Source organism: Podarcis vaucheri (genome assembly GCF_965113315.1).
Source record: "Podarcis vaucheri genome assembly, chromosome: 11".
In the NCBI taxonomy this organism is placed as follows: domain Eukaryota; kingdom Metazoa; phylum Chordata; class Lepidosauria; order Squamata; family Lacertidae; genus Podarcis; species Podarcis vaucheri.
In genome coordinates, this window is record NC_138749.1 from 868,221 (window position 1) to 886,267 (window position 18,047).

At 53.6% G+C, this 18,047-nt stretch overlaps 1 protein-coding gene across 5 annotated transcripts in view; it reads right to left on the reverse strand.

The window, feature by feature from the left end:
• The window catches only part of LOC309542850 (phospholipid-transporting ATPase ID-like), a 78,886-nt gene that overhangs the window by 47,593 nt on the left and 13,246 nt on the right, over positions 1–18,047 (reverse strand). For 4 of the 5 annotated variants that reach the window (XM_082241804.1, XM_082241803.1, XM_082241801.1 and 1 more), the window contains exons 3-4: positions 8,372–8,430; positions 918–1,031 (exon numbers count right to left, since the gene is read on the reverse strand). In XM_082241804.1, the coding sequence (XP_082097930.1) occupies positions 918–1,031; positions 8,372–8,430 (173 nt within the window). Of the gene's footprint in view, positions 1–917; positions 1,032–8,371; positions 8,431–14,303; positions 14,507–18,047 lie in introns of all 5 variants that reach the window. The other variant, XM_082241802.1, reaches the window with a different exon arrangement.

The window sequence follows — 18,047 nt, forward strand, 5'->3', positions numbered from 1 at the left end:
ATATAGAATGCTTAGTGTTAAGGTTTAGACTTATTATAAATTACTGTAAGTTTAAGTTGAGTCTTCTGCAACTGGACTTCTTATGGACAGGGCCAATCCTGAAGGTATGGGATTTGTGACCATTATGCTCATTTGCCTTCAGCAGCAGTAAAGCTCTGCTGGATGAAATACAATGGCCTCTGATCTACTTTTTGGGACTCCTGCAACATGTTTCAGTTTTTACTCTGCTTACTATATACAGGGGCATAGGAAGGGGGGCGGTGGGGGCAGCCAGCCCCGGGTGTCATCTGTGAAGTGGGTGACAAAAAGGCACACTGTAGGGGGCTTGAGCCACTGCCCCCATGCGCGGCGTACCGCTGCCGCCATTGTGCATGGCAGATCGTCCCGCCCGTCCCCTGCGCAGCTCGCCCCGCCCCCCGGGTGCACAGCATAGCCGCCGCTCTGGGAGCCCATGCAGCCAACTCTGACTATACATTGGAATCTGCTCCGGATCAATATTGAATAGAATTCCATGACAAATTCATCCTAGAATTGCAGAGCTGGAAAGGAGCTCCAAGGGCCATCAAGTCCAAACACCAGCCATGCAGGGATCACAGATCAAGTTCCCTTGACAGATGACCATCCAGCCTCTGCCCAAAAAATCTCCAAGGAGGGAGAGTCTGCCCCCTTTGGTGGGAGTCTGTTCGGCTGTCAAATGGCTCTATAAGGTGTTCATTAAAAGGGTCACCATCCGGCTTTGCCCTGCTTCCCTGCCAGGGGCTCAGCGCACCGCCAACCAGGATTTGGAATGCGCCCCATCCCAATGCAGCTGGCAGGGCTGATGGAAGAGGGCGTCTGGTTGGGGAAGGCTGCCTCTGGATGCAGAAGGGGAACAAAAGTGAGGGAAGAGACAGGAGGAGGAGCTGGGGAACTCCTACCTGCAGGATGAGGAGGAAGAAGAAGTAGGCATTGGCCACCCGCTGGAACTGCTCAAAGAGGTTGAGAGGCAGGAAGGTGAAGACGTTGTACTTGGAGGTTTGGATGGAGTTTCTCTGCAGGAAGAAAAGGCGGTGATTGAGTCCAGGAGAGAAAGGGGCATCTGGTCCACTTCCCACCCCTTGGCAGCAGACAAGGAGGGCAGCACGCCAGCAACCCGCCCCCCCTCCTAAGGCAGCCACTTGTCCCAAGCTGAGCCACCCACCTCCTTGACCAGAGCCTGATCTACAAGGGGGCTGCAAAGGGGTCCTGACCCCATGCTTCCCAAACTCCCATAAACTCATCCCCTGTGTCCCACCATAACCTATCAAAAGCATTATTCAGAACAGCAGCTTCCACGAACCACTCAGAAAGATAATAACGCAATAAAATTCCAAAGAGTAGTGATCAGTTGCACATTCATTCAAAATCCCATTAAAACCATTTGGTTTAATTATGGCAACAAAAGTCTCAAACTTGATCCAGTGCTACCAGCTTTGCAAAGTCTTGTTGTCATTTACACCTCCATCACCCTCCCTGTTACCCCTCAACTCTTTGGTGTTAAGACCAATAGATGTTTTATTGTTTGCCAAGAAAATTATGTGTCTATGGTTATTTTTGTAATTTGTGTGTAATTTTGTACTTGTGTTTCTTTGTGTGTGTTTTTGTTGTTGTATAAATAAAGATTAAAAAAAAACTCTTATCACCCCCTAGGTAATCCTCCAACCCCTGGGGTGGTACCACGCACTTTGGGAGCCACTGGCAGTGGGGGAAGGTGACAACATGGGGGGGGGAGCTGGAGGAGCCGAAGAGAATTCTGCTAGACACCACAAAGTGTGGGGGGAATAGGGAGCAGGGTCTCCATTTCATCCCCACAAGCAATGGAGAAAGTGAGTCAGCAGAAGCCCCTCGCTGTCCCTGGCCTTTGCCCCCACCCCAAGAGTTTCCTTGCTGCCTCAGGAGAAACAGAGTATTCCTCAGCTAATATGACATACAAAGAGCTGCTTCAGGGACTCAGCTCCCCCCCCCCTTTGGCAGTAGATAAGCAGAAGACAGGAGTGCCTGGCGTGCTCTGGTCCAGGGAGTCACGAAGAGTCGGACATGACTAAACAACAACAACAACAAGTAGAACAAAGTGAAAGGAGTCTCTTACCAGTTAGAAATTTTAATGATCATAGTGAGAGAACAAAGAATCAATTTCTAGGAATGAAGGTGCCCCCACCCACTTCCCCCAAATCACCCACATCACTTCCGTGTCTTGCAACCTGATCTCGCAACCACTTTGCTTTCTGTGCTGCCACCCCTTATCTGCTCTCCTTGACCTTGGGCTGAGCAAATGGACACTTTCCAGCAAAAGGGAGTCTGTTAACTCTCTCTCTCTCCCAGTGTTTTGTCTCCTAGTTGTTCCCCACCCAGTATTTCCCAGCTTCTGCCTTCTGTGAAATGCCCCTCTGCAAACCACTGTTCCAAATCTATACTGTCCTCCTGCTGCTGGGAAGGTTCAGGATCCTGATCAGGAGCAGGCGGAGAGGGAAGGCTCCCACCATTCCTCCTCAGCACGGCCCCTGACACCTGGTGGCTCAGAAGAAGGTGTGAAGAATCAGGGGCTCCCTGGATGGAGGCAGAGAGAATGGGGGTCTCGCTTTCAGATCCACCCCAAGTCAAGGGCCAACAACCACGTTTCCTTCTTGGCGGCATGCAAATGCAGGAAAAAAAGAGAACCCCTCATCACTTTACAGGGAGCTGCTTTTTCAGAAGCTCAACCCGCCCTCAGAGGCACTTCAGCAGTTCCATTTAGGGGCCTGCTGAGAGTTAAATGTCCCATCTCTGCTCTCCACGCCTCTTAATCTCCTAATCCGGGAAGGTGCACTGAACACTCACAGAGCCTCAAGATGGGCCAGTGGGGCGCAGCAGAGGGAGGGGCCTGAGATGGCTAATCAGAGACATGAGCCCCACCATCATATAGAAGCATAGAACCACAGAATTGTAGAGTTGGAAGGTACCCCCAAAGGCCATCTAGTCCCACCTCCTGCAGTGCAGGAATCGCAGCCAAAGCATCCCTGACAAACCGCCATCCAACCTCTGCTCAGAAACTTTCAGTGCAGGAGAGTCCACCTCCTTCCGAGGGAGGTCAAATGGCTCTTCCCATCAGGAAGTTCTTGCTAATGTTAAGTCAGAATCTCCTTCTTGAGCTTTGACTTGGTTTGGGTCTCTCCCTGGAGCAGGGGACAACAAGCTTGCTCCATCTCCTGTGTGATAGCCCTGAGGTGTCTGAAGATGTCTCTCATAGCACCTCTCAGTCTCCTCTTTTCCAGGCTAATTATCCCCAGTTCCCTCAACCGCTCCTCATAAGGCTGGGTTTCCAAACTCTGGATCATCTTGGTCGCTGTCCTCCACACCCCTTCCTACTTGTCAATTTCCTTCTTTTTAAATTAAAATCCTGTGGTGCCCAGGACTGCAAGGCAAAAGAGGACCCCAATCTCAAGCTTTTTGGCAGAACTGAGCCAAGCCCAGCAGCTCTGGAAGGAGGCTCAGCTCACAGGCCTAATTCTGCAAAGTTTCTGAATGTTCTCCCAGATACATAAACAGGATGCGGGATTAATGCTTGCAGAAATGTGGAGACGCACTTCTAGAGTGCCTCTAGACACAGAAATGCTCGTGCAAACTCTTTCACACTCAGGGCGATGCTGAAGTGGGGGCTTAGTTGGTGCCATCAAGTTCTGGGCTTCTCCCTTGGCTGCTCAGGCTGCCAGAAGCTTCCTAAATTTGGGAAGATGCCCCAGAAAGCAGCTGCGCTGGCTCAGCACCCCCTGCGCTTGCCGCCTTTGGGGATTCGGTCATTAGGAGACAGTGGAGCTAAGCAACCACTCTGCATGGATTGCAACGCACAGCACTGCCTCCACCTCCTTTGGAAGAGTTTTGGGTCCTCCTGCTGTGTTTAACAGGCGCTCTGTCTGACTGTGGCAGAGAGAAGATGAGCGGGTGATTAGCACTCGGCACATGCTCATCATTAAGCACCTTCCGTGCTGTGCTTGCCGTAATCCTCCCCCATATGATTGCTACCATTGCGTGAAGTTGCAACAGAAACATTCCCTTCCCAAGGAGACCCCCCCCCCTCTGCCCTGTGCAAGCGCTCTGCCAGAGAATCACAGCACCATAGAACTGTAGACTCGGCTGAAGCATCCCTGACAGATGGCCACCCAACCTCTGCTTATAAACCTCCCAGGAAGGAGAGTCCACCATCTTCCACCCTGAAGCCAAACAGCTCTTGCCATCAGAAAGTTCTTCCTGATGTTTATTCAGACTCTCCTTTCTTGTAACTTGAAGCCACGGGTTCGAGTCCTACCCTCCAGAGCGGCAGAAAACAAGCTTGCTCCCTCTCCCATGTGACAGCCCTTGAGATATCGAAAGATATTGGATATCAGTCTTCTCTCCTCCAGGCCAAGCACTCGCAGCTCCTCCAACCACCTCTCAGAAAGACTCTGCCCCAGCTGACCCGGACTGGGAGGCAGTGAGAGTGACACGGAAAGGCATCTCACTCACCTCTGGGTGAACTGGAAGGCAGAGGCTGCAGCCCTGCGATGTGCCAACTCGCAACTGGCTGGGGGCTCAAGACAAGCAGCCGCACCTGGCCTGGGCTTGCAATAGCTTCCTCTTCTCAGCTTCCTCCATTTCTCTTGCCCCACAGGACCACACCCTGGGGGTGCCAAGAGGGCTGCAGCAGTGAGCCTTGGCAGGAGGGCCTTCATGTCACAGAATCACAGAACTGCAGCTGGAAGGGACACCAGGGGTCATCTAGTCCAACCCCCTGCAATGCAGGAATTGCAGCAACAGAATCTCCACTAGGCGCTCATCCAAACTCTGTTTAGACTCTCCTTTCTTGTCATTTGAATCCCCCATCCAGGGATGGGTGACTGGATTCTTCCCCTGCTGCCAAAATCCACGGCTGCACAAGGCAGGACTCTTAAGAGCAGCCAAGGTGCACACGGGACGAGATCTATGCCTGGGAACTGCTTAGGGTAGATCGGGCTGTGGGTTCTGGTCATGACAGCTTTAGTGGAGCTTCCATGTTCAGAGGCAGTCTAACTCTAGAAACCTGTGGCTGGGGAGAATCAGCACAGGAGGGTTATGGCTCCTCATTGGGGCACCCTCTTGGCCACTGCAGGAAAGGTGCTGATGCTGGGGATTTGCTCCGTCTCCTGGTATCCTGAGCTCTTTTGCCTTGGCCCAGCTGCCTGCTTGCCAGCCTTGATGCCTGCATGATAGCACAGTTGGTCAGAGGCTGGTGCTGCTGATAACACCCAGGCGGCAGGCTCAACCCCCTATGGGGCAGCTGCATGTTCCTGCACTGCAGGGGGTTGGACAGGATGACCCTCGAGGTCCCTCTACCATTCCAGGATTCTATGGCCTGGTCCTTCTCCAGGGGCATCACATGGGAAGCGCTCAGTGGCCAAGCCAGGATCCTCAGCACCAGAGGCAGGGCCAGCCAGTCTGAGCTGCGGCTCCTGTGCCTTTAAGCGCTTTCTCTGCTCTTGGAAGAGGCGCCTGGTTCTCTTTCCTCCACCCTGGGCAGCTGGGCTGGTTGACAGCCAAGGCCAGGCTGCCGGCCAGCCCGTTTCCTCCTCAAAGTCATTTGCTCTCCTCCTCAGCCTGGTCGCCTCCAGACAGGCAGCCCCCACCAACTGTTCTGCTTCCAGCCCCCCTTGAGCTCAGAGGAGCTTCTGGGAAGTTGTCTGCCAAAAAGGAGAAAGGGCTGGTCAGCAGAGGAGGAAGTGGGAGACGCAGGGCCTGGGCTCTCTCTCTATCCCAGGGTCCACCACCTTGACCAACTGACAAGCACAGAATCCTAGAATTGTGGAGTTGTTTGGAAGGGATCCCCCAAATGTCATCTAGTCCAACCCCCGGCAATGCAGAAACTGCAGCTCAAGGATCCCTGACCGAGGGCCAGCCAAGCTCTGCTTTAAAAGACTGCAGCTGCCGCTTGTTCAGAGATACGCCCACCCTCAGCAGACAGGACGCCCTTCCAGAAATCAGCTTTTGCTTCCAAAATAGCTCGCATTTGTACATGCCCCAAAGCGACCCCTTCTTTTCTCCCTCCAACTTCCTTCTCTGCCACGCTCACTGCTCTAATTGTTCTGTATTTGGTTTCCCCCTTTTCTTTTGGAATATTAAAAGCTGCCTTGTTCCTGGTCAGAGTTCTGACCCATCGTATGCCAGGGTCGGGCCTAGCAGGGTGCCACCTACAATTGGTGCAAGGCAAAACGGCAAGTGCGGATACGGGGAGAAAGAGAGAGAGAGAGAGAGAGAGAGAGAGAGAGAGAGAGAAAGACAAGGGCGGAGAGGACCAGGTTTCCCTCCTCCTCCTCCACCCAGCTAAGGAGATCTGTGAGCAAAGTTAGCCTTCTTCGCCAGCCCTCGTGGATGGTGGCCTTGGGCGCCACTGGGCAGAACAGTGGGACATAAATCTAAACAACTGCACATGCATTCAAAGGTGGACCAAAGTGCAGGCAGGAAGCTGGACTGAGCCCATTTCACTGAGAACGTGGATGCGCCTCCAAATGGCATCTGGGATGCAAACCCCAAACGGATCCCAGCTCCTGATTCCTCAAGGGACTCAGGTGTGGGTCTCATGATCAGGGTCAGGGTGCCTGGCTCCAGAGACAGCCAGCACCATGCCTGGACAGAGGAGCCTCCACGGAGCCGGCTGCCCCCTAAGCTGCCCATAAGAGGACTGGGCAAATTCACGGAGAGAAAGGCGCTCAGTGTCAGAGGCATTATTCCCCCAAATGCCAGCTGCTGGTGGGCAGAGAGCTCTTGTGCTCATGCCGTGCTTGTGGGCTTCTCACAGGCAACTTGGTTGGCAGCAGTGAAAATGGGATGCTGGGGTGAGATGGCTCTTCTGTGGCCTGATCCAGCAGGGCTCTTCTGAGGGTCTTGCGTTCTGTTCCCTCCTCCTCCTCCTTCCAGGCCTGCAATGTGATCACACCTTCTTCCTGCCAGGCCTTTGCCCCCCCCCTGGGCTGCTCACCAGCCTGGGGTCTCCTGTTCTCACTCAAGCCTTCCTGCACAACACAGCAGCTTCAGGTGTCAGTTCGCAGCAAGGAGTGGGAATCCACAGCGCTATTTTGGGAAGGGAGAGGAGGCTTGGCGGATCTCAGGGCGACTGACAATGTGAGATTCGGAAAAGGTGGTGTGTGTTTGTGTGTGTCCTCGGCGCAGGCTGTCAGGCTCCTTGGCTTCCTCCCTCTTGCCTCCTTCCTCCTCCTGCTCAGCTAATGCAAAAACAAAAAGGTACAGTCCGGCGACAGGTTCACACGGGAAGCTGAGGTTTCCCTGGCCCTGAGGCTCTGTGGCAGGAAAGCGCCTCACGAGGAGGAAGGGGACTGGTTTGCCAAGTATCTTCAGCACCAGGAACTCGGCTGGAAGTCACTCTGCAGGAGCCCAAGGCTGGGCCATTGCCAGTGTTGCAAAGGCTGCCCGTGGGGCACACCCAGAACACCCCAGAGACTCTCTCCATCTGTGGGGGTACAGTGGGGCTCTTTGCTTCCACGGAGGGCTCACCCACACTTCAGCTTGTCCTGCACCTAAGAAGCACAAGTCTGAGCAACTTTGCCTCTGCCCCACCACTTTCCCCCAGAAAATGCTCCCCGCACTTCATTGGGGGGCTGCAATGGGGAAAAGAAGCCAAGTGCCATGGCGCCAGCAGTGCTGTCCAGAGCTCTGCAATGCTCTGGCTGCTCCCCTTTCCCGCTCCCTGCAAACATCTGTTTAGTGGGTGCTTTGCTAGAGTTCCTGCTTTTGCAGGTTTCCAAGACAGATCATGAAGCTGAGGCTCCAAGACTTTGGCCACCTCATGAGAAGAGAAGACTCCCTGGAAAAGACCCTGATGTTGGGAAAGATGGAGGGCACAAGGAGAAGGGGATGAGATGGTGGGGCTGTGGTCTTGAGGCTACCAACATGAGGAGGGCAGTGGAAGACAGGAGGGCCTGGCGTGCTCTGGTCCATGGGGTCACGGAGAGGCGGACACCACTAAACGACTCAACAACAAGACCCCATTGCCAGCTGGAAGAGCCACAGCAAAACAATCACTCCCAGATGCCATTCAAGAGCCCAGACACTCCAGCTGGTCAGGCATCAGCTGCCCCCTGGGATGGTCACCCAGAGAGCATCATGGCCAAGTGGGGAGATTTGAACCCTGGTCTCTCAGGTCCTAGTGCAACTCTCTAACTGGTGGTGTGTAAAACTCAGCCTGGCAACTCCAAGGTGCTCCCCGCCCCCGCCAGCAGAGTAACTCCCCCCCCCCGCAAGCTCCCCACACTCTCCAAGTGGCAACTCTGAACAGGCAGCAGCTCTTGCTCTGCGACCATTTGGCTTGAGCTCGGCTGGCATACGCAGCTGCTGGTGCTCAGTTACTTACGGCATATTCAAACTGGAGGTTGAAGGCTCGGTCGTTGGCGCGAAGGTGCCTCTCATGCTCTGTGGAGGAGAGAGAAGAGGTTAAGACAGAGGGACACAAAATGGGACTTGGATACAGCTTGGAGATGAGCTCTATGTGGGGCTACCTTTGAAGGTGACCCAGAATCTTCAATTAATCTAGAATGCGGCAGCTAGACTGGGGACTGGGAGTGGCCGCCGGGACCACATAACACCGGTCTTGAAAGACCTACATTGGCTCCCAATACGTTTCCAGGCACAATTCAAAGTGTTGGTGCTGACCTTGAAAGCCCTAAACAGCCTCGGCCCAGTATAACTGAAGGAGCGCCTCCACCTCAGACACTGGGGTCCATCTCCTGGGGGCCTTCTGGCGGTTCCCTCCCTGCGAGAAGTGAGGTTACAAGGAACCAGGCAGAGGGCTTTCTCTGTAATCATGCCCACCCTGTGGAACGCCCTCCCATCAGATGTCAAAGAAATAAACAACTATCAGACTTTTAAAAGACATCTGAAGGTAGCCCTTTTTAGGGAAGCTTTTAATATTTCATGAATTATTGTGTTTTAATATTTTGCTGGAAGCCGCCCAGAGTGGCTGGGGAAACCCAGCCAGATGGGTGGGGTATAATTAATTATTATTATTATTATTATTATTATTATTATCTATTAGAGATACATGAAAATCATAGAACTGTGGAGCAGGAAGGGACCCTTATCTAGTCCAATGCAGGAATGACACTTAGAGAATCCCTGACAGAGGGCCGCCCAACCTCTGTTTAAAAATCTGTTTATCCATGTTCTCAAACGCAAGTGTGGCCATGAGCTGCAACAGCTACACTCTGCCTCCAGCTGGCAATGCTTCTGAATCCCAGTTGCTTGTTTCCCACAGGCAGAACCGGAGGCTGGACTAAGTGGGTCTCTGGCCTGATCCAGCAAGCTCCTCTGATGTTCTCCCTCCCCAAGGTGTCTGTGGGTCCTGCAGCCGCTGGGGACCGGCTAGAGGTGGGGTGCACATCCAGGAACACCCTTCCTCTTCCTGCTTTACAAGCCACCTGCTGGGAGCCAGCACCACCGACACCAGGCTAAGGTCTGTGCAGAACTGATAAGGCCGGGACCCAAAGGTCTGTGCAAGCCAAGGGTGTCGCCTGGGACAAAGGTTAAGGGTGGAGGAGATAAAGGCAGAGCGAAGATGAGATAGGAGTCATAAAACGGGATAGGAATTGCAAGGAAAGCAAGGGATGGAGGACACACCAGGACACCTTCAACTCCTTCCCAAGGAGGGAGCTCTGGGCGTGGATCAGGCCAAAGGGGGCCCATCCTGTCCAGAGACCTGTTTTTGGCAGTAGCCAACCAGAGAGGAAGCTCAAATGCAGGACTAGCTGCAACAGCCACGTTCTAAGCCTCTTGCTGTTCCCATCCTGTCTCTGATCCTGGAAGCCGCATGCATCCATCAAGGCTCCTTCCACTGGGGGTCTTCTGATCCTCCCCCCTCCCCCCCTTTTCAGCTGCTGTTGACCGCTCCCAGTCTATTCTGGACTCCTCCTCAAGGAGGAGGAACCAAAGAGCGCCAAATCAACACGGAGGTTAGAAACCTGAATTTGGCAACCTCTGATGGAATCCCACCTACAAGGTGTTGAGAACCTGGAAGGGTCCTCTGCATGGCAGCTCTTGAACCCCAGGGAGGGTGAAGACAGAAAAGCAGAGCAGGGAGATTTCTGGCACCCAGCACAGAACTGAAGAGTTGGAAGAGACACCAAGGGCCATCTAGTCCTGCAACGCAGGAATCACAGCTGAAGAAAACCCCGACAGGTGGACATCTTTGCTACAAAACCTCCTGCGAAGGAGAGTCCACCGCCTTCCAATGTTGAGTCAGAATCTCCTTTCTGGCCATTTGAATCCCCTGGTTCAGGTCCTACACTCTGGAGCAGCAGAAAAGAGGCTTGCTCCATCCCTGGAGATATCTGAAGAGGGCTCTCCTATCACCGCTTCTCTTCCATGGGCTAAACTCCCTCAACTGTTCCTTCTAAGGCTTGGCTTCCAGACCTTCATCACTGCCCAGGATTCTTCTGCCCACAGAGCCAAGCCTGCGCCATGAAGCTGCTGAGAGACAGCAGTGGGTCTCCTGGCCCAGGAGAGCTTGACGCCTCAAAGCACCAGCCGCCGCCGCCATCCAGCCTGCCTCTCCCACCAAGGCCCATGGACAAGGCTCCACCTCATATATGAAGATCACTGCAGATGGTGACAGCAGCCACGAAATTAAAAGACGCCTGCTTCTTGGGAGAAAAGCAATGACAAACCTAGACAGCATCTTAAAAAGCAGAGACATCACCTTGCTGACAAAGGTCCGTATAGTAAAAGTTCTGGTCTTCCCAGTAGTGATGTATGGAAGTGAGAGCTGGACCATCAAGAAGGCTGATCGCCAAAGAATTGATGCTTTTGAATTCTGGTGCTGGAGGAGATTTCTTGAGAGTCCCCTGGACTGCAAGAAGATCCAACCGATCCATTCTTCAGGAAATCAGCCCTGAGTGCTCACTGGAAGGACAGATCGTGAAGCTGAGGCTCCAAGACTTTGGCTACCTCAGGAGAAGAGAAGACTCCCTGGAAAAGACCGTGATGCTGGGAAAGATGGAGGGCACAAGGAGAAGGGGATGACGGAGGACGAGATGGTGGGACAGTGTCCTCGAAGCTACCAGCATGAGTTTGACCAAACTGCGGGAGGCAGTGGAAGACAGGAGGGCCTGGAGTGCTCTGGTCCAGGGGGTCACGAAGAGGCGGACACGACTAAACAAAAACAGCAACATCATCATATATGAATGGCTGCCGGGAAGCCAGGAGGGGATTCTGACTCAGCTTTGCCCATCTAGCTCCTCTGCCTTGGAGGGTGGCAGCCAAAAACCACCACCCACTCTTCTTGGCGTGAATCCATGGTGTGACCTGGTCTGCTCAGCCCCCTGGCATTTATCTCCCATGGCCAATGGGCTGCCTGAGAGCAGGCAGTTTGGGGTTCGTAGTTAATGGTAAGTATAATCCCCATGTTTGATCTATCAATTGCTAGTTTGTGGGGTGCTGCAAAATGTGGGGGGGTTGGTGCAAAATGCTGCAACCCCCCCCCCAAACCCTGGCAAAACTTTGGCACAGGTTTGGAGAGGACCCCACATTTTGGGGTTCAGAGTTAATGGGTCTGCAAAGGATGCCTCTCAGCCCCTTGCATTCAAGAAATGGGGCAGGAGGAGGCACAACGACTGTCAGGTCAAGAAGACCCAGATTTGAATTCCCCACTGAAACTCACGGCTGGGTCAGGAGATGCACATCAACCCACATATTTGGGAGGAAAGGCAGGGAGGGGGGGAAAGAGTGGGCTTTTTTGTTTTTTTTAAGTACACTGGAGGGAATGACTCATCCAACCTCCGATTTCACAATGTGGAAAATAAACAAGATTCTCAAGGCAGAAACTGGAGTCCTTTCTCTCCGTTGCCCCAGGCAGTGAGATTTGGGAAAGATGCCACAGAGAAACATCTGGACAGTGGGCGGGACATCTGGGCTGGCGGAAGGGGCTGCTGCTGCTGCTGCTGCCGAACACACAAACTCAATGGGGCAGGAAGTCAGCAGCAACAGTGGTGGTGTGACAGGTTGCAACCTCAGCCCACCTGGTGCAAGGAAGGAGGAAATTGCCCAGGACTGAGTTGGGCCTGCCTAGTAGAGAGATACCTTCTCCCCACCCAACTCCAGTGCAGGGTTGCGGTTGTGATTCACTCCAAGCTGCCTCCCTCAACGGAGAACACAAGAAGAGCTTGTAGGATCAGGCCAAAGGATCTAGTCTAGAATCCTGTTCTTGCAGTGGCCAACCAGAGGTCATAGAATCAAAGAATTGCAGAGTTGTACGCCGCCCCCCCCCCAGGATCATCTAGCCAGGGACAGCCAACTTCCAAGAGACTCTGATCTACTCACACAATTAAAAACTGGCAGGAACACGAAGAGGCGGACACGACTCAACGACTCAACAACAAAGCAGGTGTTAAAATCTAATTGAGGTTTCTGAATCTTGGAATATCCAGGCTAGCCTTCTCGTAAGGGAAGGAGAGCCAAGGAAGGGGCTCTGTGGGGGAGGGCAAATGGGTGGGGCCCACCTGTTAACTCACAGGTAAGGGGGGAGGGCAAAAGCCAGAGTTTAGAGTTGAATTTTGAGTGATGTTACCTAAAATCAAGGCAGCAAGCAGAGAGAGAGGCTGACTTCTGCTTGAATTCAAGGCTGCATCTCTGAGAGAAGCAAGACTCTTTTGGGGTGTCAGTGATGTGAACCCCTCTTTCGCAGGCTCAGGCGGCATGTATGTGTCAACAAACCATCGATCATAAAGACACCAGTGTGCCTTCACTGCGCCTCATTCCCAAATGCAAACACGAACTCTGGGCAAGTACTTAGAACCCCTGGAATCTCCCACCATTCAGAGATTGCGGGGCAGCGCGCAATGCACATACGACCGCAGGCGCATGCAAGCACTTGTGGCATTGCGCCTCTGCTCCGCAAGCGAGTTGTGTGCAGGTGGCACAAACCCCCTTCTCTCGGCCACAGATCTTCAGACCCTTTTCAAAAGCCATGTTCTTAAAAGATGCTCCCACAGGAGCCTCATAGTCTCTAAAGGAGGAGATGAAACCTTTAATTTTCCAGAGTGTCTTAAAATAGCACCGGTGCCGGTGGGAGAGTTGTGACACCAGTCCTGTCACAACAATGTGTTTAAGATTTCTATCCTGTTCTTACGCTGTGGAATGAGTGCTCAAGGATGCGCTCCGCGAGGTAAAATGTTGCGTCTAGTCCAACCTGCTGCAATGCAGACTTTGTTTATTCCGCTGCGAGAGATAAGGCACCCTGGCACACTCAGACGCCCTCTTCCTCGCTCTGTCACCAGTGTCACGGCTGACACCTGGGTTCAAAGTCAAGCATCTGGGGGCAGCCCCACCCCCCAGCTCACTCACCCGAAAGAACTAGCTCTGGTCGCTCAGCCGCAGTCTTGGCCCTCCTTCTTGAGATGTGGTGGGACTCCAGAGACCTCAGAGCCATTTCTGGTCTGGCGAATAATGGCTGGATTCATCCGCAGGAATCCAGAGAGCCTTTCTCCAGAGCAGGGGGACCAAGACAGGCTGCCTGCCCTCAGCGAGAGGGTCAATGATTAAACAGCAAGAGAGATAAGGGGAACTGGAGCCCAGGGCTTCCCCAGACAGCAGGGCTTTTGTGCAAGGAATCCGCAGGGAGGACTGAATTGCTGAGCACAATCCAGCAAACACCTCGGCTGCTGGGGGTCACAATGTCTTGGTGTTCCCCAGGAGCCCCTAGGGAAATGGGGGGGTCTTTCTCCTGGCAAGCAAAGCCATTGAGGTTGCACTATGTGGAAGAGGGTTGTGTGTCTCAGGGCCCTACTGGTCAGTGTCCATGTCATCTACAAGGGATGGTTGGCTTTTGCTGTTTTGTGTTCATGATTTTTACCTCTAAACCGCCTTGAGTCCTTATTAGGGGAAAAGGTGGGGTATAAATAATTATAATTATTTCTCACAATCTGATGTTTCATTGCAAGCCACCCTGCATGGACTTTAGTGGAGAAATGGAAACAAGCAAAGGCATAAAGAAAAAGGGGCAACTCTCTCATGCGCCACAATCTTTGTGCCATTTAGGAGACTTGGGAGAAGTGCCCCTGTCAGTCAAGCAAGCAGGCAGACCCCCGTCACAGCTACACCATCTATGCAGAGCAAACTTAAAGCACTTAGCCCCCTCCCCAAAATCCTGGGAGCTGCAGTTGACCTCCTCACAGAGCTAGAGTTCTCAGTACCCTCCGTAAATCCCAGCTCCCTCTGGTTAGTGAGCTGGCGCTATGGGGCCCTGACTCAAGTCTACTTTAGCGCTAAGAACAAATGCTGTTATTTATTCGCACCTGTTGAGGCCCAGGAAAGGAGGGCATCTAAACGGTGATACTGACGGCGGACACCGTTCTCACTCATGAATGCAGCATCTGGCGGCACCACGGGAAGAATCTACCCCATTTTGAAGAAATCAGTCCAGGCAAGAGAACTCCATGGCGCTGTGGGCGGGATTGATTGGCAGGTGTCTCTCGCTTACTAAGGAGCTAGAGGTCCCCTGCAGAGAGGAGGGAGGGAGGGGCAGCAGAAGCGTTATCCATTCGCTCACTCACACGCCAAAATTGTGGTCACATGACCGCAAGTCGCCACTGCTTCCTCTACCTGGTTCTAACTCCCGCCAACTACCTGGGAAGTTGATGGGTCTCCTAGAGTGATAAAGAGGAGGGACTGTGCTCCCCCCCCCCACCTCCCTACCTACTGGGAGGTCAAACCCAAGAAGGATCCTTCCCACGAGAGCAGCCCAGCAGAGGCCACCAGCAAGTCACCTGCCGCAGGTGACTCAGGTAAGGGATGTCACACCTCAAGGCAGAGTAGCCTGTGACTTCAGGGCAGACCACCTCTTCTGCCTGCGCTAGGTCCCAAGAGCAGCCCCCACCCAGGGACCAATAAAGGGGTCTTGGGGACCCCCTTGTGCCAGCGGAGCCCTTCAGGTGCCACCTGACTGTTCACAACTAGCCATACTGGTTGGGGCTGGTGGAAGCTGTAGCCCCTGAAGCAGAGGATGCCAGACTTGATGGTTGGGCTCAGGAGAAAGTTCTGGGAGCTGGAGGTGATGGGGGGGGGCTTGGATCCCTTGCACTTTGCATACACATTGTGTCCCAGATTCATCCCCATCAGAAAGGTCTGGTGGTGTAGGGCTGGCAAAGGACCTTCCTGCGACCCAGGTCTTTGACAGCTTCTGTCAGTCAGCAGAGACACTCCTGAGTCAGGTGTAGCAGGGCCAGGACTCCAGAGAAGGTGGCATGCTGGGTGGAGTCTGCTATTTGTGTTTCCCAGAGATGGACTACAGATGACTGCAGGCAGGTGGGCTTTTCCTTCGGAGTAGCCCCTTTCGTGGCAGGGATGCTCCAGGGCACCTTCGAGGCTGAAGTGACAAGTCCCTGCAGGAGGGGTGCTCCTGGTATAAAGGTGGGAGATCCAGCTGGGTAGCCCAAGGTCTTGTGCCCACCAAAACCACCCACTGCAAAGCGGAGGGGGACCTCCTGAAGCTCTTAGACCAGCTGCTGGGATTGGAGCAGGCGAAGTCTCCTGGTGTGCCAGAAATGATCTCCAGACTTTTCCTGGGAGCTCTTCTTTTGCCATCATATTGGTTCTGGAAGTGGGGAAGGGATGGAGGAGATTCCCTGTGAGCAAAGCATGGGACTAATCCAGGAGAACCTCATCAAAGCTGGACTCAGGAGACCTTCCAGCAACCGGCCCAGGAGACCAACGGCCGACAAGTCCCACGAGTCCCCTATGCTCCACACAGAAGTTCAGAGGACGGTGGCAGTGTGGTGGGAGGTGGTCTTGTTGATGCCAATGCTGCTGCAACCAGATGTATTCTGTCTGAACCACCAGGGACAGCCTCCCTTTCCCAGGACAAAATATTCCATGTCACTCTGGGGTGGAGAAGGGTCACTCTCATGCCCTGTGCAAATATTTATGCCGGTGGGCCAAGGGACTTTCCTGCTTCTCTGTGATTTACTTAATAGTGAGATTCCCAGTATCTGCCCTGCATCCCCCAACCCCCAGGCCACCTGCACCTCTTTCGAAGCCCATCTCCTCCTCCTGTTTCCTCCTCTTCTGCCCTTTGCCACCCCTATGGCAGAAAGCAAAACCAGCAGCTGCTTCACTTCCTCCTGGAAGCCCAAATGCCATGCAAACAGCACCTCCAGCACCTGCAGTGTGAGAGCCAGTGTGGTGTAGTGGTTAAGAGCGGTAGTCTCGTAATCTGGGGAACCGGGTTCGCGTCTCCGCTCCTCCACATGCAGCTGCTGGGTGACCTTGGGCCAATCACACTTCTCTGAAGTCTCTCAGCCCCACTCACCTCACAGAGTGTTTGTTGTGGGGGAGGAAGGGAAAGGAGAATGTTAGCCGCTTTGAGACTCCTGAAGGGGAGTGAAAGGCGGGATATCAAATCCAAACTCTTCTTCTTCTTCTTCTGCAGGCTTCTGGTCAGCCTTGGCCAACCTGGACTCTTAGCTTCTATCAGTCCCAGCCAGCCTGACCAAGGCTCCCTTGTGAGAGCCAGTGTGGTGCAGTGGTTAAGAGCAGTGGACTCGTAATCTGGGGAACCGGGTTCGCTTCCCCGCTCCTCCACCTGCAGCTGCTGGGTGACCTTGGATAGTCACACTTCTCTGAAGTCTCTCAGCCCCACTCACCTCACAGAGTGTCTGTTGTGGGGGAGGAAGGGAAAGGAGATTGTTAGCCGCTTTTCGACTCCTTAAAGGTACTTTCGAACTGCTAGGTTGGCAGGAGCAGGGACTGAGCAACAGGAGCTCACCCCCTCGCAGGGATTCGAACCGCTGACCTGATTGGCAAGCCCTAGGCTCTGTGGTTTAACTCACAGCGCCACCCATGTCTTTTGAGACTCCTTAGGGTAGTGATAAAGCGGGATATCAGATCCAAACTCTTCTTCTTCTTCTTCTTCCCCCCAGGCATTGGAGATCCAGGCCTGAAGAGACCAGAACATCTGGAGGGAAGGAGGCTGGGGAGTTCCCCTAAGAAGCAGAGAAGGTGCCCCGATAGGAAGCTCCCAAGCACCCCCCCCCTTCCCAGGCTGGTCTTTGCTTTCTCTCCTCCTGCTCAGATCCACACAAAGAGCTGTTGGGGGGGGGGAGCAACACATTCATCTCTCCAAAGGAGAACCCAAACTCCTGCTGCAGTTTCGCAGCACCTCGTTCCCACAAGAGGCTCAGTGCCCTCCTAAATATCCACATCTGAAAGAGGACAAGAGGAAGGAGGTGATGTTCCACCTCGGCTAAGAGGCTCTTCTGTTATTAGTTCTGCCTCCAGGAGGGACGGCTGCTGCTTGCATGGCTTCAAGGGCACAGACAGCGACTCAGACTCAGACTCCTCCTCTTAAGTTGGGCGAGGGCCAAGTGGGGTTTTCCATCTTCTGCCGGGATCCTTTGACTTTCCAGTAAATGTCTCTGCTGGCCTTTGTTCTCTTCGAAAGCCTTTGCTCTGTCCACCTTTTCCCATGAAGCCAGGATAAGTGCAAAGAAAAGCAGGAAACGGTCAAGGCGGAGAAGGCTGAGCCAGAGGCCAGCCAGGAAACAGACAAACCCCTTTTCGTCTTCCAGCTCCAAATGTGGGAATAAATAGATGTGTTTGCAGCTGCGCCAAAGCAACAAGGCCAGAAAGTGGAAAGGCGAGGGGGCTCCTGAAGGGGCTTTGCTATACTGGAAGCCCCTTCCCATCTTGGTCTTTGCAAGGCAGCTGAAGAAGGGCTATAAATGGCTCCTAGCCAGGATGACTCTGCTTTGCCTCCACAGAGGCAGCGGTGCTTTTTCCAGTTGCTGGAAATGGCAGGAGAACTTTCCTGCTTGACTGCTGCTTGCAGGTTTCCCAAAGAGGCACCTAGAACCGGACGCTCGGCTAGAGGGGTCACTGGCTGGGTCCACAGACTCTTCTTACATTCTCAACTTTCCTCGGCTGCAAGCCAGGGCTCGGCTCTTCTGCGTGTGCCACTTGACCCATCATCACATGCCACGGCCACCAGGTCACAGAGGCCAAAGGAGCCCCATGCCAGCCTTGGGCAGGTCCTTCGCTAGTTG